A 23,456-nucleotide genomic window follows, 5' to 3' on the forward strand; every position below is an offset into this window, starting at 1 on the left:
AGCTTTTTTCTATTGGTTTTCTAAACCAATTTTATTGTTAGATACATAAGTGAAAATATTTAAGTGTTATAGCCATGTTTTGTTGCAACTTTAATAAGTATATAACTTTATTTATTTTATTTTAATCAATCTATTCTTTTAATTTCATGCATGTATTATGAATAAGGCTAAAGAGAGTTCCACCTAGTTTTGAATCATGTAAAGGTTTACACTATCATTTACTGCTTTACAAATATGATTTAGTTTTTGAGATATAAACAGTCCTAGTTTGTTAGTTCAATAGGTTTTTTATTTTATAGAAAGCACAAGCCAAAAAGGTAAAAAAAAAACTATTTCATTAAAAGTCTATCTTCTCCTTCATTTTTTAACCAATCTTTTTAGAAATTTCAAGGTAATTCATTACTAAAACTTTTACAGTTTAAGCAAAACAAATTTGTTGTTTATAAAAAATAAACAAAAGCATCTTTTTGTAATCTAAAAAATATTTGTTAAGTTCTAATCTAGCTGATGTTGCTTTTAAACTATTTAGGGATTTTTTCCTAAAAGTTTTAGGTCTTTAGCCCAAAAAAAAATTGTATAGATGTTTTGTGAATTTTTAAATTTTTAGAAAAATGATGATGAAAAAACTTACATTTTTTTTAATAGCTTTTTGCTAGAATGACTATATCAAAAAGTTTATTAAAATGTTTAAAAGTAAAAAGCTTATAGATTTTACTTTAATCTTCAATATACGAATTACAGTAACCTCTCGCTTATTTACACACATTGTGTCCACAGAAAAAATGCGTAAAGATATGAGAGATTGTAAAGATACGAGAGGTAACAAATATACTTACTATAATGGCAGTTTTTTTATATTGCTCCTAGTTAAAATCAGACTGGGGACTTTCCTACTTTTAACAATTGTTTACTTTATTTATAAATAAGAAAACAAAAGATAAAACTATACATAAAAAAAGAGATTAAAGTTTATATAAAATAGTAATATTTGTTTAAAAATTTTACTTATTTTAATAATAAGTAGATTTTATCTTTATCTTTATTTATATGTGACTTATTTGATACTTTACATCTATATTCTATTCTACTTAGCAAATTCAATTTATAACTAAGCACTTGTTTACAATTAAGAAATGGTGTGTTGTCTATATTAAAATTTGTTTCTATAGCTTTTTACAAAAATATGCTTTTGGTGCTGTAATGGATTTCTTCTTTTTAACAAAAATATATGAAAATTTTTTAATAAAAATTGTTTATGTTACTAAAACTTTTTAAAATTTAATCTCTTATTGTTAACAAAATTTCTGATAAACTGAAGTATAAATGTTTATCAATTAGTCAAGGAACATAAGTTTACAAAGTCCAAAGATATAGAGAGGTGAGTTAGCATTTAGAAACATATTTTAATTTAAAAATATTCAATAAACCTAGTTTGTGCAATATTGAAAATTTTTTTTTGAATTTTTAAAAATTCTAAAATGTGTAACAAAACAAGTGCGTAAAGATGCGAGAGGTTACTGTAATGTAAATTTTTGTAATAGAACACTAATCCCCTTATATAGCTTTATAGTGCTTTTAATTAAAAAAAGTATTATAACAAAAAATGTTGCATCAGCATACACATAAGTATAGTTCGTTACTTATCAGTAGTTTAAAGGCCTTTGAACATCTAGTTTGCTTTTTACAAGTTGATATGGTTTTGTAGGTTTTCAGCTACCAGGTACTTTTTACAGTGTAATAATGTTTAAAGTGTGTTTTAGACATAAAAGTAGTAATTGAAGATTAAAAAAAAAAACTTATATAAGGTGAAAACTATAAGAAAACAAACCTAGCATATCTTTTTAGTAGAAACTTCTTTTCTTTTCTTGTTTTAAACAAATCCTTCAGAATTTTATAAATATTCATAGCTAACTTTTAATTACTTTTAATATATTGATCTTAATAAGTAAATAAAAATATTTTGTACAATATTAAAACTTTTTTTTTATAGTAAAATATTAAATTTTGAAAACAAAAATTACTAGCTTAAGCAGCTAGTAGAAGTTAGAAAAATTCTTACTTTTTATTTTATAATCTAAATCTGATATTCTAGTACTACATTAGTATTTAAAAATCAAAATACCTTTAAATCTAAATCTTACAAGCAATGAAAAGTTTATGTGAAGCTGCAAGAAATGGAAATCTAGAAGAAATCAAAAAATTACTCACTTCTGAAAACTGCAACATTGACTACAGACTTGAAGTAGGGTTTTTTAAATAATTGCAATATTTTGTTTTATAACTCTCTTAATATTATATAGATTTTTTCAAAGTTAGTAGAACTTATTAAAAAAACTATATCTAATTAGAGAAAGTGACATAAAATTTTTATTATACTTCTTTTTTGAAAGTTCTAATCGTTTAGACAGGAGAATCAGCACTTTTTATTGCCGTACAAAACTGCCACAAAGAAGTTGTTGAGCTTCTTTTAGAGAAGAATGCTAGCCTATCTTTTCCTATCAGGGTTAGTCAATTGTTTTTATTATTAATTAATTTATATATTTATTGTCTTGAATTTTTGTGTCTAATATAATTACAGTTTGTAAAGGGTTGCCACAAACTCCAGATATTTTGTATTTTCTTTTAAAACTCTGGCTAACTCAGTATAGTTTTGTTTTTTATTAAATAGTCAGGATAGTTTTAGGGTTTTTTAATAATCTCAGGACATACTTTTTTCTCGATTTAGAATAATACTTAGTTAATTTAGTTTTCATATTTTGTTATTTTACATGGTAACCAAAAAACCTGGAATTTAACATTTTAGGCAAACAAAACTTGGAAAAACCTAGAATTTGAAAAAAAAACTGGAATTTTGAATAAAATTATCACTATAGTACCTGGAATTTTAATCTATTTTAACATTTAAATTGACAAAATTTCGACTAGATACACAAAATTTATCATATGGATAAAGATATTTTGTATAAATTGTTTTGTTTTTATTAAAAACACATATAAAGTAGCTATACAGTATCTTTTCAATGCTGTTATATTATACTTTTAAGTCACTCTTTAATTTTAAGTTTAATTTAAAACTACAAATAAACCAAAAAATTATTCTTTAAAAAGCCTGGAAGAAATTTACAACAAAAAGTAATGGCAACCCTGTATTTTATGATAAATTATGATAAAGAACTTGATTTTTATTAGTTTTAAAAAACTAAAAAAATAAAGATTTGGAAAAAAAACTCAGGACAGTTTAAGGTCAATCAAGACAGTTTTTGGTTTTTTAGGATAATTTTTTGACTCAAAGAGTGGCAACTGTAGCGGTTTTTTGTTCAAGTGTTTTTTTATTTATTCATAAATGTTTATATAGTATTAAATATAATAGAACATAATATTTTTAAATTTAAGATGTCTATTTAAATTCGAAAGGTATACTTATTTGTGAATAAATACTTTTTTGAAGTTACTTGAAGTACAAAAAAATTAAGTATACAATTTTATTGAAATTTTTAGCTTACACGCAATATTATAGTAACCAATGATATTATGAAGTAGTATAAGTTATATAGTGTTACATAAACTTTATTTTTTATTAAAAAAGATTTGTAGTTTTCACACTAAGTAAAATATTATGTAGAGAAAAGTCCAGGCTAACTGGGAGGTTTTCACACAAGTTTTCAAGTCAAGCTATCCAAACGGCATAAGCAAACTATCTGAAGATCAAATTGCAATTGCCAAACTTCTTTGTGAGCAAAATTCTAAACAGCATAGACCAGTCCTCTATGAAGCAGTAAGTTTTTATAATTTTTACCTAATTAAACTTTCAAAGTTTTTCTGGTTGATCTTACATATTTTTGTTCAAAAAACTTATTTTAATATAATTTGCTAATACTTGTACAATATTTTCAGTCATACAGTAAATATTACGTTTAAAACTGGTGTTTATGAAATATAAAAATTAAATAACTTACAAATATATTTTAGTATGCTTGTTGTATATAGACTAATGTTAATTATTGCTTATGTTATACTGTAAAATTGTTATTAAATATTTAAAGTAAATAAAACTTTAATTCTCATTGTAAAATAATCTATTCGAGTTTTTCTTTGTTGGTTTTTAATGTAAAATAGATTATTGGTATATATGTATAATAAGTTACTGGATACTATTAGACACTTTACTAGCAGCTAAACTAGTTGTTTTATGTTTACATGATTTTTAAGACTTTAAGTAAGCATGTATATAAACTGTGATAGTATATTATTTTCATAAACTGTACGTTACTTTGTACTTCCTTTAAGACTATATAAAAATCAAATAAATATTTCGTAGTCTAAACATTATTACTCAGTAAGTTACTCAAGTAGCTAAAATTTAAGTATTAGTTTTTTGTTTTTTATAAACTAGTTTTATAATTTTGTCTTATTTTGTTGTATTTTTATCTGTAATGTTAACAAAAATAAAATACATATTAAAAACAAGTAAAAATCTTATGAACTAAAAAGTATAGATAAATAAACTTGTATCTTTTAGTTTTACTAACCAAAGTTTTTCAAATTTGACATTAAAGTTTGGGAAACTTATTTTTGAGCTCTGTATAAAATCAATTTGTTTTATTTTCTCAACAATCTTATTTTGTTATTCAAGTTGCAAACATGCTTGTTTGTTTTTTAGCTATACTGCTCTCTGACGGTGCTGTACAACCCGATATCAATATACTGCGTGGGTCTCTACTGCCTGGTGAGCGGCAGTGAGAATGAAGTGCAGTGCTTCATTGAAGAGACTTTTCTGTCGACCCTGTGCAGTTCTTACGATGAAGAGACTCTCGATGACTTTCTCAACACCATTCACATCATACTCAGCATAAGCAAGACGCAGTTTAAAAAAGTATGGCTCATTGGTTACAAGTTTTTATTTTTTCTCTGAAATAGGTAGTTATGCAACTGAACCATTAATTTGAATAGATTTAAGTTTTTGTTGAAAACAAAAAAGTATGTGTAAAGTATTTTTGAAAAATCGTTTGAGTGAAATATTTATTGAAAACTTTTATACACTAATGTTTAAAATTTATAAATTTTCAACTATAAATAAAAACTAAGACCGTCTCAGCCCTATTAAACTCTAAAGTTTTTTTTTGCTAAATTTTGCTTATTTTTTATACAAAATAATTGTAACAAAAAAAAAACGAGCTTAATTGCTATTAGCATTGCTTATATATGAGTAATAAGTAATTTACTTTGCAGTTGCTTTATAATAAGATCCGGTTTTGCAGCATTTAAAAAGGCTGACAGACAATTACTTCGTGTTTTGTTATTTTTTTTTGAATATAAAATTTTCTTAATGTTCACTTATTAAATCTCCTACTAAGTTTATTATATTTCTAGCTTATTTTTTGTAAAAATATAGAGCAGTTTAAATTTTTTAAAATAAATCTTAACTAATTTTTTATCCAACTATATATAACGAAAGTATATAACAAATCTGTTTGAATAAAAAAATAATGTAACATAGAAAAAATAATGGTATTTTGTAAAGAATATTTTAAAATATCTAATACTCATTTTACAGGTTACAAACGCAATAGTGTCAAGTTGTTGCTGGGGAAGAATAACAACGGATTTGGTGGACAGGCAGATGAAAATCTACCACTCGTCCGAAAGCAAAGATGCACCCAAGTTTCTGCTGCCACTTTCTAAAATATTCACCTTTCTCATGTCCAACATCAACATAAAGTTACTGATCTTTTTTGTTTTACATTTAAGGATACTTTTAAGGTTAAAGTTGTAGATTTACTTACAAGGTCGATGCTCTATAAAAAAAGATTTACCTTGAAATGTTTTTTTTTGCCAGTGCAGATTTGTACGGTTAATTTATAAAGTCATTATTACTACGTTGTTTGCTCATTGACAAACAAGGAAATACAAACAATACTTACTATGCAATTTTTTATTAATTATATCAAAAAATTGATTTTGTGTAAAAATATAAATATGAACTTGTTTAAAAATGTTTTGCTATTTTTTTATTTAATGATTTTTTTAACATGTTAAATAGTACTAAGTAATTGTAATAGTTTGTTGTTTAACTTACTTGTCATTATGACTTAAAATACTTTACTAGATCATATACATCGTATACAATTTATGTTTAACATATATTATCTATATTTAATATGTTTTAGAAATGCAGTTGTGTCGCAAATAGAAGTAATTGATTTGGAACACGTCAAAAATTTAGGAAAAATTATCAAATCATCGGTGTTCGTTCGCAGTGGTGAGCTTGTTAAATTTGAAATTTGTTTTTGTTTGCTAGTACGGTCAAAAATACTGAAATAATACAAACAATTTATTAACAACTAAGTCGTTTTTCTTAAAGTTTGCAAATGTGCTCTTTAAAACTAATTAAAGTTAGTTTGTAAGCACAAATCAAAAATATTTGCAAGCAGCCAGATTTAGGCGTGGACAACAAAAGTCCGACGGGCTCGGTTAGGGCTGTTAAATTTATCCGCTAAATTTATTTTAGAGATACAAAACATTGATCAAAGCAAATAGACTGAAATAGTTTTTGAATTTTAAACTTACAAATTTGTTATAATTTTATTAGTTAATAAACTGTTTCGTTACTTTTCTGATTGTTTCATTATATTGTGGTAGCTAGACAATTAATAGTACACATTTACAAGGATATGGTATCCCGCGAGAGCCTATGTATAATACTTATCATATATGTCTAGTTATACTTCTGAGTGTTAACTAATATGAAATTTATTTTATTTTCTTAATTTTAAATACTTACCTTTATTAAAGTTTTAATCCATTAACAACATGTTAAAGATTTCTCATGGAAATTTAAACATAATAAAAATTATTTAAATTTGAAACAGTTTTCATTTGAAAGCTCATAAACATTTTGAATTACGTAGCACAAGTTTTTATTTTGAATTTAGTTTTAATTAAGTTTTTAATAACTTTTTTCTTAAATTAGTTATAGTGTCTATTTATATTTAATTCATGATTCAGCTATTTATACTAGCTGAGATAACAAATAATAAATTAAAAACAACCATCAGATGAAAAGAACAACTACAGCGAAGATCAGTTGGAAAAACAAGAAGCAGTAATGAAGACGATTTGGTCGTTTCTGCTCACACTGCTCAAGCATTATCTGAAATGTGATAAGCTTCAGCATGCTAACAAGTTAGTTTTCGTGCAGAAATATTCTAATATATAATAATGTTCGTGCAAAATGTTTGAATTTCTTTCTACTGTTGTTTTGTCTAGCGTTTTTTAAGATTTTGTTGGTAAACTGTCTTTGTTTTTGATTAATATCTGTTTATAATATAATAACATATATTAAATACTTAGTATTATTATTATATGTTTTGGTTTTAATGAAAATTATTATTTAAAATAATAATGAAAAATGCTATACTTGTTCAAACAACATAAATATTTGTTGATTAGTACTTTTGTAAGTATAGTATTTTATTTTAAATTAATGTTAAAATTAAAATGTATTTAAAAGATAAAAAATTATAAGTAAAAAAAAATGAATTTCTAAAATAGCATAGTTTTGTATAAATTAAAATAAAATTATATATGACTTTATTAATTTCTAGTCTCGTTCTCAAACACGACGAATCAAAAGAAAATAAAGAATACTTAGAAGAAATAATATCAAGGTTAGTCTTTCATTTAATAATTTTTCTTTACTTATAATAGTATGATGTTTTTAGTTTATAAAATTAAATATAAAGTGATGAGTATAAAATTTTCAATAACTTTGCATTATCTAAATATAAAAAACATTTAAAAATAACATAGGAGTTTAGAGGAGGATATAGAAGTTTGCCACTTACTTATAAACACTTCTGTGAGTTTTACTGGCAGAAATTTCGTCAAAGCAATACAGCTTGGATGTGTTGATATTGTAGAAAGGTAAGCTCTTGTTTTTATTAACATTTTGTAATTTTTTGATTTTTCATAAGCTTATTTAATTTTTAGATATCTTACATTATTATAAATGCATATTTTTTGGATTAAATTTTAGATATCTGTCTTAATTATAAATGCATAGCCTAGTAAACGCAAAAATATTTTTTGTTAATATAGTTATTTTTTTAATAAAAAATATCAGTAGTTTCAAGTTAATTTATTTTAAAAATTATTAAGTTGTATGTGATATGTTAAATTTGTTTTTAAAGCCGTAAAAAAATCTTTAATATAGTTGGTTTGTTTGTAGTTTTTATGATAAGTTTTAGTATACTAAACTTATTCGTGTTTAGAGGCTATTGACACAATAAAATGTTACCGTATAATGTAAATATTTATTTAATTATTTATTTAGCAAATAATAATTTTAAGTTGTTTATTTGAATTATTTTGGTTTTTATAATATAAGTAGTGAATGAAAAATTTAAATATACACTAAGTTTATTATTTAGTATTGAATTACTACTAAACAGTTTGTATTTATTTTAACTTTAATTCAAATTAAGTTTTTTACTTGTATTAGATTTAAAAAATAAAGTTTATGAATCATGAAAACCACTTTATAAACTTATATAATATTAAAAAAACATTAAAATTTTTTATTTACAGCATAACTAACATAAGTTTCTACTAAATTATAAGGTTCTGAATAAAAATACGCTTGTAATTTTAGATCTTAAAAATTATCTAGCTTCCATTTTTCAGATTTAAGTTCGAAAATTCATTGATATTTTCCGAAGATTCAGAAAATTTTCTTTTAAAACATTCTAATTTGAAGAAATTTTCATCAAGAAACGTCAAACTATGTGTGAAGGTAAGTGGTTACTTAAAAACTAGTTTGTTAGTTGTTTTTATACAGATTTAATTAATATTTACGTGTACATCTAAGATGTATTTTTATCTAACTATTATTTCCGTTAGATGATGATCATTACTTTACGTCTTGAAATTCAAAAGCTTTATAAAAAAAGTTATTTAACGTTCATTACATAAATCTGATCAAACTAACTTATATCTCTTTTCTATTTTGTTATTATATAAGATAAATTTTAACTTAAAAACTCAACTTTTATAAATAGAAGATTTTGAGTCTTAATAAACCTAAAAACAGCTGTCCGAAACAAAGTTTGAAAAATTACACATTATTCTCATTTGATTTTTATATAATTATTTTATTCATTAAGCTTAATGCTATCAATGCTATTGATTCCTATTACTGTAAGTATAAACATACTATTTTTTATATTGATGCTTTTTAACATATATTAATAAAGATTTTTTTAAGTGTAACTAAAAACTAAATTACCTGACTACTTAAAAGACACAATTCACTAAAAATAATACTATTACTGTTCAGAAATTTATACTTTTTTTCAGTTTTAGATTAGGTCATTACCCAGGATAGATTTCCGTATGGAAATAAAATAAATAAAAATTCATGACTTAAGTAAAATAAAACACCTGAACAGCTTCTTCGCCGCGGACGCAAGAAAAAAAGCCAGGAGAACCTGAAGGAGGAGTTTGAGGCAGAAGAGGAGGTGGAAAAGTTCAGGAGGTTCGAAGATGCCACCAAGCAGGAGGAAACCAACTTGAGTCTGTCCAAGGCGACCGCCGATTACGCGCAGGTAGGTACTAGTTAACATTTAACACAAAAAATAAGTTCTTAAAATCAAACAATTAAAAGAAACTCGGTTTATTAAACTTCATAACAAAACAGAAAAAGCTTTTATATTCCTATTTCCATGCAGTTGTAATTTGTAAAGTCCAACTTTTTCACTTTAGTTTTTGATATAGAAGTCACCATCTTTAGGTGGAGAAAATAACCGAGGTGAAGGTTGAAGAGAAGCATGAGAAAGAAACTTGCTCGGACTCGGAGTTCCAGGTGGTCACGAGGAACAAGAGGAACAAGAAGAACGATCAAAGCAAGCAGAAGAAGAAGAGGAAGTCGAAGAAGAAGAAGAAGCGGTGCAACTCCGAACCATCTGCTCCACTGGTTCGTTTTGTTTAATTTTTTTGTTTACTTTCCCTAACACAATGAAATACAAGCTAAATTGGATTTAAAGAAATTTGAAAAGTAGGCAGAAATACTGTTTTTTTTTATAAAGGTAATAACATTTTTTTTTTGTAGTGTTATTCTATTAAACACAATGAACAAAACTTATAAGTTAGGCAATAAGTCCAACTGTTTTATTTATATCTTTTTTAAGCTAAAAGATTAGGGTTTATGATAAACAGTTTGCTCACATATAATATTAAGTCAGATGATTGACATATAAGCAAATTGCTGTTCTATTTTTGATCTAAATTAATCGGATGCTTGGTAAAAATAAGCGCGCTTAAATTTAACAGCTTACAATAACTCAAGTTATATCTTCCCATAATGCTTGTAACAGGGTTTTTATCAAAGCAGCGATACGTCATAATGATTAAGCAAACGATTAGCGAATGGCAGGCGGGCAGCTATATTTATTATCTTCAATCGGCTATAAACAAATAGCAAAGGTGCGCGCAGTAGTTGTTTAAATTAATCGAACTGCTAGCTGATTATACAAAGGTCGCGCGAGCTGTCTCGAGGGAGTCGTTGTTGAGGTTATCTGCAGTTTAGACTGGAGCGATATTACTTAATTCCAGCTGGAAGCTTTAAAACTATAGACGTACATCAGTATATATAAGCAGTCGCATCGACTCGGCTTCATTTAGTATTAACAAGCATTCGTTTGAAACACTTCTGCTGTTTTTTATTTACTTTAAAGTCATGGCTACTACCAGCTCAGAACAGTTAGAGCAGGATATATTTGACATGCTGTCTTACAAGATGGTTATTGTCTTGAAGCAGGAAATAAAAGAGGATTTTCTTGCTATAAAAAATGATGAGGTAAATTGTTTTGGTGTGAGCTTTTTTGTGAGCATTAAGGCTTTGTTTGTTTTATGGAAAAAAAATTGCATAGTCTACTTATGTTAATTAACTTCAAGTTTATTTTAATACTTGAGAAAACTTATTGCTTATTATAAGATCATTAGTTATTTTCTACATTTTAATTACTTGTTTTTTTTTCAAAAATTTAAGCATAAAAAAGTCAACAAATCTTTAAAGGGCCCATTTTTTAAACTTTAAGGTTTAACATCAAAGTATTTCAGGTGTGTGTTGATAGAAAGACAAAGTGATGATGCTCCTGCAAGTCACACAAGACTGTTTGTTTACTTTTAAGCTTCGTTTGTCTGTTGCCTTGTCTTTCTTTGTTATTGTCTTTTTTTTTGATTATATTGAGAATTTTTCTTTTATTCTTTAGTTCTTAAAAAAAATTCTTTCAACAAAAAAGTTTTAAAGCCCTAACAGCTAAAAAACTTGATTTAGCAGTTTAAAAAATAAAACAGATATAGCTTTTTTTTCTTGTAGTTATTAAAACTTTTACTTTTACTGTTATTTTTGAACCTGAAACGATCATTTTTAACGTCCTTACTCGTTATCAAATCTGTTAAAACCTAAAATACTAAACCTTACAACTTTTTTTGCAGTACTCACTCGATTACGCGAGTCACGTGACAACCGACGACGAGGGCTCTATGACGTCACAGAGGCGGAGAAGGATATCATCGTCGTCGTCAGACTGCAGCACCGACGGAGGGTTCTGCAAGCAAGTGTCATTTTCGCATCCCATCTCAATACACAAGTGCATCGACGAGGTTTGTAACTGAGAATAAAATAAGAATTTGTCAGTAGTTAATGGTTTAACAACTATTAAATAAATTTTTTATCCCTTTTTTTGTTGTTATTATTATCTTAAGTGAGTCAGCAGCTTATTTCAGATATTTTAAATAAAGTTAAAGGTAGTAGATGTAATTATTATCTACTTAATTATATAAAAAAATTTCTTCTTTGAAAAAAACCATTCCGCAACTGCTAGTTTTGTTAAAAGTTATCTGAGTCAGCAGACTGTTTTACATTTTTAAGATTCCAAAAAAATTAGTTGTACGTTATAGATATATATATAAAATGTATATGTTAGTTACTGTTCTTGTAAAAAAACTATAATTAGCTTTTTTTTTCAACAATAAAGCGTTACTTACTAACAACATCACTTTCTATCTTCGGTATGTTTGGTATCTTAAATGTGGTTTCTGATTTGTACCATTTTCATTTGTTCATGTTTGACTTTGATTAATTTTTATTGGTTGTTTTGCTATGCACACATGACTTGGCAATGTGTACACTGTATCACATTATTTTTGTCAAATTTTAATAAAGCCAATAAAAGTTTTGGCATGCTGGCATCGGTTGGTGTATTTTATCAATGCACACTTTTAAAGAAGCTTAAGTTTAATTATCTCCAAGGTTAAAAAAGAACAAATACAAATAGTGACATATGGATTAGAAGAATGTTAAAGTATTTTGTAATCTTTCAACACCTTTGAATTTAATGGATTAGTAAACATAACTTACAATTAAATTGTACAGAAAAAACACTGATAATCAAAAAATCTAACGTTTTAAAAATTTAATTTAGTAGAAAACTGAGATCGAGAAAACATAGGTGTCGTAAACATTTTAATAGTTTTAATTTTATGTTTTAATTTGTATACTATTTACTCATAGTTTATTATTTAACTTTATTATTTTATGTATCAAGCAAGAAAAAAAAAGTTATTTTATCATACTCGTAAAATAATATTTTGTTTAGAAATTAAACTTCACTAAATAATGAAAAAACTATAAACTGCTCAGGGTTTATAAGGTCTTAGTTAAGTTATTTTATACAGTTAAATGTGTACATTCTGTAATAAAAAAAGACCTTACAATAAAATATAGAATTAAGCTAATAAATATTTTTTTTAAAGCATAATTGATAATAATATTTTAGTTTAAGGTTAGGCTGTTTAAGTGTTTTAAAAACACTAAACTGTAAACACATTTAAAAGTCTGTTGTAAATAAATTCAAATATATCAAAATCTATTTAATTAGAAAAAATGTAAAGTTATTAATTGTGTTGTTGCTGTAAAAAGTATTTGTAACAAACATAGTTTTAAAATTGAGGTAAACATAAGTTTTAAGTTCGTTTTGTAACATTAAACTTGAGTAGTTTTTTATGAACTAGAGAAATACTTAAAAACTTAAAAGTAACTTACATTTTAAAATAAAAATTTCAACTCCATACCGGTTGAAGTCTTGGGCTAAGACAAGAACCTGTAAAGTTAGTAAAGTAAAGCAAGTAATTGATTAGCTTTTAAACTTGTTAATGCGTATATGGAATTAAAAAATAAACAATTGATTCAACTACAAATTAAGTTGATGAAAATAATACAACTGGTGGTTAGTTTTAGAGACGGCTCCCCAAAAATAGCTCATGGCAATAAAAAAACTTAAAAATTAGATCCAAAAAGAACTGGAAGGAGAAAAACCGCTCAAGCCCCCCGTCAACCCCTCAAAAAGCTGCCTCCGCGCCCATGCGCCTCCCAACGCGCTGGAAGACGAATCACGTGACCCTTCGAGCGACCAATCGGAGCGGTGGAAGGCCAGGTTCGACGACATGGAGCACATTTTGGAGAAGAACCTGAAAAAGTTGGATTGTGACGTCACAGGGGACAAATTTGTACGCTTTTCCTTGGAACAACACCACCTGCTCATCGGGCACGGGTTTGTTTAGAGTTTCAAATATTAGTATTTTTTTAAATAAAATAATTAGTCTTTATATTTAAACTTATCACATTAAAAATACCTTTAAATAATTTATTTGATTGAACTTGTTTGTTTGGAGTGAAATCTTAATTATTTAATTTTTTTTTAATTTAATTGAAATTTTTGAACGAGTTATAAATCTTTCTAAAGGGTGATCTTTTTTAATAATTATATAATTTAGTGTGTAACTGAACGTTTTATGTTATGAAATATTTGAAAAATATATATTAAATTTGTTTCTTTAGTGTGAAGTTTAAATGTTTGAATTTTATTCAAAAGAATACCTGACAATTCATTTTCTTACAAATGTTTTTAGGGGTTAGATCTTAAAAAAATTAAATTGGAATTTAAATAAAAAAGTTCCTGAAGGTTTTGCGCCCATTTCAAAAACATTCTGTAATAAATGAAGTCATCTATCACTATGACGTGTGAAAAGCATTGATGTAGTTTAAGACTTTATTTTGTAATACCGATTAAACTTAGGTCATTACAAACTCAACTTTTTATTGCACATAACATCATTTAATGCGTAGTGATGACTTGGCTGTAATAAATTTACCAATAAAAAAATTCTTCTAGACGTAGTTAAGCCTGTCATGCATAAAGAGCTTAGCTCAACTGTAGAGAATTTATCCGCTTATTGACTGTTCAATTAGGTGAAACGCCATTAATTGAACTTTTTTTTGCCAAGCTTTATGATGTAACTATAACTTGTTATACATAACAAAGTGTTGAGATTTGGAATTAAGAAATGACTTAAATTTTAATTGAAATTATGTATAATTTTTTGTGTTGAATATAATAAACTGCTCAATTTACAGAGTAAAGAGGTTGTTTAAATAATAATAAAAGTTCCACATTATTAAATTGAGAGAAAACATTTCAAATCTGAATTTTATTGGAATATTTTTCAAAAGAATTATAAATAATGAGTCTACAAATAATGGTTGCATGATAATTTAAATTTGGACAACTCAAATTCCGAAAATTCAAATTCTTATAAAAATATTAAAAAGACTATACTTCAAAAAGTAATACAAATTTGAAAAAAAAAACATATGTAGGTCTTATTAAAATCTACAAGCACTTTTTGTTTTTTTGCAAAGTCTTAAAAATTAATAAAAATAACTATGTTTTTTACTTTATTCAAGCCATATCTCTAAAAATGTTTCATGATTTGCAAAAAGAAAAAAACGGCTTTCAGGTTTTAATAGGACCTACATATGTATTTTTTATATTTGACAAACATACATTACTTTTTTAGTTGTAACACTTTCAATTTTTTTTAAGAATTTGAAATGTCCGAATTCGAATAGTCATGCAACCACAAACAATACCACATAAAATGCTTTGATTAAACAACTATAAACAACTGAACAGCGGAATGTTTTCATCTGTTTATTTGGGTGTGACGGAAAATAAGAAGCAGGTTGCAGTGAAAAAGTTCAACATTCGAAAAGCGGAACTGCTGAGCGAGCAGGAACAAATTGAAAAGTTGCTGAAACTTCCGGCGCACAGCTCTCTAGTGAAGTATCACGACATCTTCAAAGATAAACCCAACTTTTATTTGGTTTGAATTTTTTGATGTATGAAAATTTTTAATCTAAAAGTTATGGTTTTGTTTTAATAATTGAACTTTTTTTTTTAATTAAAATGTACTTTGAGTTTATATTTTTACACAAATCAAGTATTATCTATGTTATTCTGCTAAAGTTTTATGTTTTTGTGTACTTTTTGAACGACGAATAAAACTTTATTAATAATTTATAAAGACTTTAATTTTTTTTTGAGTGTGTTTTCTCAAGTTTTTGAAAATTATTATTTTTTAGTTGAATAAAAAACTATACTTCATTTAGATAAGGTTGATTCAAAGTAATACTTACAAATTAGTTTTAGTTTAAAACACGTTTTTATAATAAATAAATTTGCATACAGCAAAAAGCTATGCTAAATGTTAGTAATTTTTAAAAGTCATGTTAACATTTTTCGTTTCTTAAGTGTTTTAAGTGTAATTTTTAAATTAGACTGTAGCTAATAAAAGTTTCTAAACAAAACTATTTATAATTGCACATTAAATCAAACTATTTTAAATGAATTTTGATTTGTATTTACCTATAAAGTAAGCGTTGTTTAGCCTATTTTAGTCTCTTGTTTTGTTTATTCTTTATTTGTAACATTTTTCACTTAAACGTTTAACTAAATTTTTTAGACTTATCACAAAACTAAAAAGGCCAAACAGGGCGGAACATTGTCTATATAAAGAATATGTTAATGAAATCTTAATAACTGCAGATAAACGAATTTTTTAAGTTTTATTTACGTAATTTCAACTTAACTGTAGCTATGAAAAGTTTATAAAACAAAAATATTTGTAGATAAGCGAATTAAGTCACAATGTTTACGTTTTTTTTTTCTCAATTTTTACTAATGTAGTTATACATTTAGAATCTGTCAATATTAACTGTTTGTGCAACTGCAGATCAGCGAGCTGGGCGAATATTCACTGGATCTCGTCTTCACCTCTCACTCCGCCTTCACCCTTCCCTGTTCCGAACAATCTGCCATGGTGCAGCTCACCGAAGGTTTGTTACACCTTCACAACAACCACATCATTCACCGCAATCTCAGGGTTTGTTTGTTTGAATTTACTTTTGAAAGGTTGTTTATTTGTTTCTAGTAACTTAGTAACTTAGTAAAACCTTATTTATTTTTCTTGAAACAGATAATTCAAAATACTATGTGGTATTATATTAAAATTGTCTACTGATTGAAAAAATACATGTACAACAGCCATTTTGTTTAAATTTGCTTAAAAAAAATTTTTTTAAATTGTAAATGAATAAAATTATATTTAATAAAAAGTAGATAATAAAATAGTATGTAAACTTTTGTATTTTTTGAGAATAAACTACTTATAATGCTATTGTTAGCATATTGAATCACCTGTTGATTTTTTTTACATGACAACAGCCATCGAACGTGTTGCTAAGCAACCGTGGTTTGGTGAAGTTGTGCGACTACGGGTTGCACACGTCAGCATCGTACCACCTCCCCAACACCCCGACACCGGTAAGATGCTGGGTGGCTTCCGACATCATCTCGAGCAAGAACCACAAGCAGGACCTTTTCACAGAGTCTTCCGATATTTCGGTATGTTTGTTGTTTTTAGTTTTTAAATAAAAAGTTGTTAAGTATGTTGGTAATAATCTTTAAGTATGTTTGTAAATGTTTACTGCATGAAATAATCTGATTGGTTTTTTTTTCATTTGCTTTATTAGTTTTTTAAAGGTCTAATATTTTTTTGTCATTGTAGTTTTGTGTGCTTTTTTTCATACAGTTTTTATTCTGTAACGTTTGTTTACCATGTAAGTTGAAATAATACTAGTAAATAATTTATTATCTCTTTTTTTAGTGTTTATTTAAATTTTGATTAGGTTCAGCTGTTTGAATTTGTATTTAGTTTTTTTTAAACTGTCAAAACTTTGTTATTTAGTATATTAAAAAATACATTTACTTTGGTCCAAGTTTTACCTTAATTTTTTTACAAACTATACCTTAAACTTGCCTGCTTTTCTGGTCAAATAGCTATTTAAAAGCAATCGATTTTATCGATAAAGCCTCACACCACTTACAACTAAGCCGCAGCATATGTAGAGGCTTGAAGTGTTTAATGAAATGAAACAGAACAACTTTTACAAGTTGTAATTAGCGGCGGTTGTTTGAATTGAAAGTTGTTGATTACTTGTTGTGCAACTTTTAATGGAAATTGTACAACTACGCACTGAACTTTTAGACTGATATACTTGTTTCGTACGTGACTCGAGCATCGAGATAAAAAGTATAGAATACAATACAGTTAATTCTGTTTATTTTATGTGCAATATAATCAGTTTCTTCTGCTTGCTACTGCTTAATGTTCTTCTTAAGTACAAACTTTTAGTGTTAAAAATTTTGTGTTCAAGTTGAAGTTTTAAATTTAGACTAGTACTTCAAAGGTACGCACTTCCTTTTGAGTTTGTTGAGACCTTTGTGCTGTGTTTAAAGTGTGCAGAGAAAAATTACTAAAAATTAAGCACAAATAATATTTCACATGAGAAAAAAAAACTATAGTTTAACAGTTTAAAATTACATTCAGTTTAATAATAATATTTCATGTGAATTGTTATAACTTTTTTTATGATTTTAACAGTCGTTAGGAATGTTGTTTTACTACATATCAACGAAAGGTGGTCATCCCTACGGAGATTTACCTCATTCAACCGACACCTGCCTCGCCAACTTGCAGAGAGGAACGTTAGTTTGCTTCAATTATACGCTTGTCTGGATATGAAATTTATACTCCATATTGTATAGTAATAATTGCACTTTGTAAAAATTTTGTAATATAGTGGCTCGTCATCACGGCTCGATAAATTTTCATCATGTTATTTAAAAAGCTAAAGATTTTGAGAATTAGTAAATTTGATTATTTGAAATTTGTTTTAAAGCTATTACAAAAACTTGTGCAAGTAGCATAAGCAACATTTTTAACAAAAAACGCTAAAACTAGCATAATTTTAAACATGTGTTTGTTGTTTTTCAACAGGTATGTAGTTTTTAGTTTTGCTTTTAAAAAAATAGTTTTAATACTTGGAGTTTTTTTCAAAAACAATTTGAAAATGTACTCTGTTTTTTTTTATTATTAAAATTAAAGCCTTGTTTAAACAAAACTAAACTACGCAGAAAAAAAAAACTACATTGTTTTCATCTTTTATTACTTATACATTTTTTATCAATCTAATATCAACTGAAAGCAATTACTGCAAATTAAGGCCACGTTAAAACAATAAGAAATAAAGCGGCCAAACCTCAGTGAACTTCACAAAATTCAATAAGCCTTGCCCTGTTAATTGTATCTTCTACCTTTGGTATTAGTTAACCTAGACATTTGGTTACGGTATATAAGCTTCTCGTATTTATACGTATTAGGACTTTGAAATGAAGTTTAACTAATCGATTACGAAACTTTATCTTTATTAAATGTTATTTGTTTTCACATCGTTTTAGATAAATATGTTTTGACAAATGTTTGTTCAAAATTCTTTTCTTTGTTTTTTATACGTGTTAGAATTTATAGAAAATTTGATAGTTTAAGAGACTAAAAGTTTTGAAATTCATTAAAAGTTATATCCACAATTTTTTTATGTGAAGTTTACAAACAATATTTTTATTGTTGCTCAAAATATACATTGTAAGTAACTAAAGTAAAATTTAAAACAAGCTCGTTTAACAAAAATAATTTTAAGTGTAGACAACTCAAAATTCTATTTGGATCTAAGTAATTTTGTTTATTCTATGTTGTTTTTAAAACTACAAGCTGTTAAGGTGTTTTTAGTTAATACTTATCATAATTAATCTTTATGCATGTTTATATGTATTAAATTGACAGTTACAATCTGAAGGCAGTGCAGGGTAACCCGTTCACTCACCACATAATCAAAAACATGTTGTTTAAAGAACCAGAAAAAAGATTCAAGTTGAATCAGGTCCGAGCAGTATAAATAGATTGGTTTTTAGTATTATAGTATTTTTTCAATTTATTTAAAAAATTAATTATTAGATCCTTAAAGATACAAACTATTTTGTGACGTTCTGAAAACATTAAAAAAATATACTAATAAAGTTAATGCTTAAAATATTTATAAGAACATTTGTTTTTTATCGCTGATATTTTGCACAGGTTAAAAACCATCCATTCTTCATAGAGGAATCCGACAGAGTGAAGCGATTGGTAACCATGATGAATATATACGACAAATTCCGATCTTTTGTCACTGATTTGTTGGCATCTCATTCAAGAGTTAGTTCTCTTATAGTATGAACGAGATATAAAGTGTATACAAATTTTATAAATGTAAATATTTTAGTTAGAATGTTTTTAATCAAATTTATCTAAATTAATTTTCTAATTTTCATAAATATGTACGAGCAATAATTAAGCACAACTGTCTGGAATAATAGATAACTGGATTTTGTTTTCGACCCCGGATACGGCTTAATTTTGTTTACATATGTACAAGCTTGCTTTAAAGCAGTTTATTTTTAACTACTTTCATTAATAAGTGTGTGGATTCTTAATGCTTCTGGTTAGACAAAACATAAATTTAAGTGAACAAACAAGATTTTGTCATTAGTATAACCACATGAGTTACTATTACAATTACGTTTTCGAATAGGAAATACTCACAACGTATGTGGACAGAAGTAATCTGTCCTCGCTGAGATCTAGTGACGAAGTCATCACCGTCACGCAACTGTTCAAACTCATTCAAAAATGCACACAAGAACCTTCTTATTTGTAAGTGGTTCCTCATTTTTTATTTTACTAAACGCTTTAGAAATAACCAATTTAAACAAACACGCTTCTAATATACCACCTTTAGAACTTGAAGTGTATTATACTTAGAGTTGTAAAATAGTTAAGCTGTAAGTTAATATTCTCATATTCAAAAATATTGTAACTTAAAAGAAATATTTTACAATTTATTTGACACTTATGTATATATATACTTTTATTCATTTTAGCCAACAAATGTTTGGAAAGAAGCTAGTTGAAAATGAAACGGTTCATCAGTTCTTCTACCGAACTTTCCCCGGATTGGTTCTATCCGCTTACGATGTTCTCATCGCGCTCGAGCAAAAATCCCCTAAAAAGAAAAACTCAAGAAACAACCTGTTTGAAAATGGTTAGCAAATAAATAGCTTACAAAAAAAATTATACCAAGTTAATAGGTTATATATTTTTTAAAAATATAGTTTTTGTTTAGTTTATGTTGTGTATTAGAAGAATATAAGAAATATAGTTTTTTTTAAATGATGAAATCAAAAATAAAGGTGTTAATAGATAATGTATATTGTTTACATTTAGCTGTATAACCTATTGTTTTTATAACTTATATATCTAAGTTTAATTATCAAAAGCAAGTGACTGATTTAAATTAACTGTACCACCAGCTAACCTTTATTTTAAAACCACAGGTAAAACTTCATCAAGCAGCATGGTGAAAGAGGCTTGCATGAAACTGAACAAGGGTGGAAATATAAACATGCTGAAGAAAAACAACTTCGTCAAGCCGACAACCCAGTGCGAGGTTCGGTGATTAAAAATCCAGTGAAACTGGTGATCTCATAATGAAAATTATGTATTAAATAAAATCGGCTGATCTCGAGATAAAAAACTTATTTTTGTAAGCAAAAATGTACTGTTTTAACTTTTACATTGTCATCAACACCTGTTTGAAATCAGGTGATCTCATAATAAAAACTTATTTTTAAATAAAATCGACTTACGTCAAAACTTTTTTATTTTATTTTGAATGCTAAAATGTAGTGTTTTAACTTTTACATTGTCATTGAAACCTGTTTGAAGCGCTCTTGTTTTCTAATGACAATATGAAACACTTTCCAACTAAATTAATTGTCGTTGTAGGTCCGTGAAGTTGATACGGCCTTACCTAAGCATCGGTTACAAAATTTAAGCAGGTATAACGCAGTAAGTTTTTCAGATAGCTCTGTAGATAGTAGTGGTGGTAGTAGCTCTGATAGCGTAAATTGCTCTCATAAAAGTTACGCAAACCCTAAACATATGCATATCTTTAAAAACACTTCTTTTAGCGATGCTAAAAATTCAATCTCTTTAGATTACACTGACATAGATGAACTAGACTAATTTTTTTTGATACATAAACTGAAGTATTTTTTTAGTTGAAATGATTTATTATTAGTACAATATTATAGATGTAGCTAAACCAATCATTAAAAAACATTAGCTAGCTTAACCTGTTTTATTTTATGCTTACTGACTTAAATTAAATTTATAAAATTGACAAGACTGACAGTTCTGTTTGAGTATCTTATGAATTTTTAAATATGCTATGGCACAAAAGCTGTTTATTTGTGATTTATGCATTCAGTTTTCGTTCCAAAAAACTCTCATGCAAAATATTTTAGTATCATTGTAAAATATTTGATAATTAGACTAAGCAAAATAGATTTTTTGTAGATCTTTGTGATTTTTTAGTTTATTATTTTACTGAATTTGTCGACAATAAACTTTAATCGTTTACAATCTGTGTTAACTTTATATTGAAAATGAGTGCATAGAAATTTAAACGTTATAACTCAGTATTTTAAAAACTTAGTAATTTTTTTATAATAAAGTGTTACATTAAAAGTGTTAATGTTTGTAATAGTACTTTTTACGTTTTAAAATATTAAAGACAAAAAACTAAATTTCTATTACTATCTTTAGTGAAAGTTGGTTATTTTAAAAGAAAAAAGTGTAGTTATATATTTGTTTCTTATTTCATTAGCAAATACTTTGAAACTAAAAATACAGAGATTTCTAACTGGTTACAAAATCAATGTCTAGAGTAATTCTTTGAATTCTGAAGTAGTTTGATATTACAATTTAGAAAATATGTTTTTTACCACCTACCTCCAAAAAGACCTATTGCTAGTCCAGTAAAATATTTTAACTTATATCACATAAACTTGAGTCAGCAGCATTTATGAGTCACTGGCAAACTTTTCTAGAAAAAATTACTCCCGGGACGCAATTTTTAGCAAAGTCTTCCGTGGGCCAAGTTTAAAAAGATGTAGTCAGCAGTAAAAATCTACTACTTTTAACTTAAAAAAAGCATTTATAAAGCACTAGTAATTACTATTATTAAGAGTTCAACTGAAACACTTTTTATTGTTTTAAAAAAGTACGTTTTTAACTAAAAAGTACATCGCGGGTAGCAGATTTTTGCTTTGGGGCCGCATTTGGTGTGCTGGTCAAACCTTAGTGATTAGGTCTATTTAACCTTGCTGAAACATAATCTTAAACTTACAATTATTTGATATTAGTTTTGTAACTAGGTACTAATTAAGAAAACTAATTAAAAACAGGTTAAATAGAATATGTATAATATAGAAACAACTAAAGAAAATAACAATTAAAAAGGTATAAATATTGGATTAGTATTTCATTATATAAGAGAATACTTAAACATTTTTTTAAAAACAGTTTCGATGAAAAAATAAATAGTTAAACACCATAGCTCAGTAAAGTTTAATTCTCTTGAAATTATTTGTCAAAAATTACATAAGACAAAATTAAAAACACAAAAGTCAATACAGAGTTTCCCAAACTCATTTCCATAATTCTCTCCTCGGCAAAAAGTAAAGAAATAATCGCCTCCTATTCAGGGATCGTCAGAAAACACCAGTATATCTAGTTTCAAATCTGGCGTCAATAACCCATCAGACATTTTATTTACTTTTCATTACAAACCCCAGAGTATGTTAGTTGTTGTTGCCTTACTAGTTATCCCTTTGGGAAACCCTGATTTACAAAAATTTCAAATAATTCAAATAGTAAAACTTAATTCCTTTACTTAAACTTAATGCAACAAACAAATTTTATTACAGGGTAATAAATACATTTTGTTATGGTAAATATTTTTATTAATATTTAATTTATACGTTTGAAACTATCTGAAGACCTTTAGAATGTCTTTTCGTATAAAACTATATTACATACGATAATATATTTCAATACTGAAAATTTGATTAGAAAAAAAAGTTTAGAGAGCTTATAGTAGGAGTTTTTGAGATATTTTTTTAAATAAAACGCTAACTAAAACTTTCTAGTTTGTAAAAAAATATTATTTTTAAGTTTTATTTCAAAAAGTATCATAGCACTTTGTATTCTTATGCTTATTTAGTTATTAAAATACTTTAAATTGAGGTTAGCAAATTGTAAATGAGTTTTAGTTAAAT

At 26.4% G+C, this 23,456-nt stretch overlaps 1 protein-coding gene across 1 annotated transcript; it reads left to right on the forward strand.

Annotated features, from left to right (window-relative positions):
* Positions 1 to 2,097: 2,097 nt before the first annotated feature.
* Positions 2,098 to 21,753, forward strand: LOC145830244 (uncharacterized). The gene is made up of 24 exons (XM_082938177.1): positions 2,098 to 2,242; positions 2,405 to 2,503; positions 3,623 to 3,775; positions 4,661 to 4,873; positions 5,555 to 5,718; positions 6,168 to 6,259; positions 7,056 to 7,182; positions 7,605 to 7,667; positions 7,810 to 7,923; positions 8,683 to 8,791; positions 9,447 to 9,602; positions 9,788 to 9,970; positions 11,494 to 11,661; positions 13,348 to 13,610; positions 15,033 to 15,222; positions 16,132 to 16,281; positions 16,623 to 16,802; positions 17,842 to 17,945; positions 19,081 to 19,177; positions 19,372 to 19,491; positions 19,868 to 19,989; positions 20,217 to 20,377; positions 20,670 to 20,782; positions 21,121 to 21,753. Exons 1-24 carry the CDS (start codon positions 2,147 to 2,149, stop codon positions 21,358 to 21,360), a joined length of 3,477 nt encoding a protein of 1,158 aa, XP_082794303.1. The 5' UTR covers positions 2,098 to 2,146; the 3' UTR covers positions 21,361 to 21,753.
* Positions 21,754 to 23,456: the final 1,703 nt, after the last annotated feature.

This window comes from Thalia democratica, chromosome 2, assembly GCF_965202585.1.
Source record: "Thalia democratica chromosome 2, ktThaDemo2.hap1.1, whole genome shotgun sequence".
In the NCBI taxonomy this organism is placed as follows: domain Eukaryota; kingdom Metazoa; phylum Chordata; class Thaliacea; order Salpida; family Salpidae; genus Thalia; species Thalia democratica.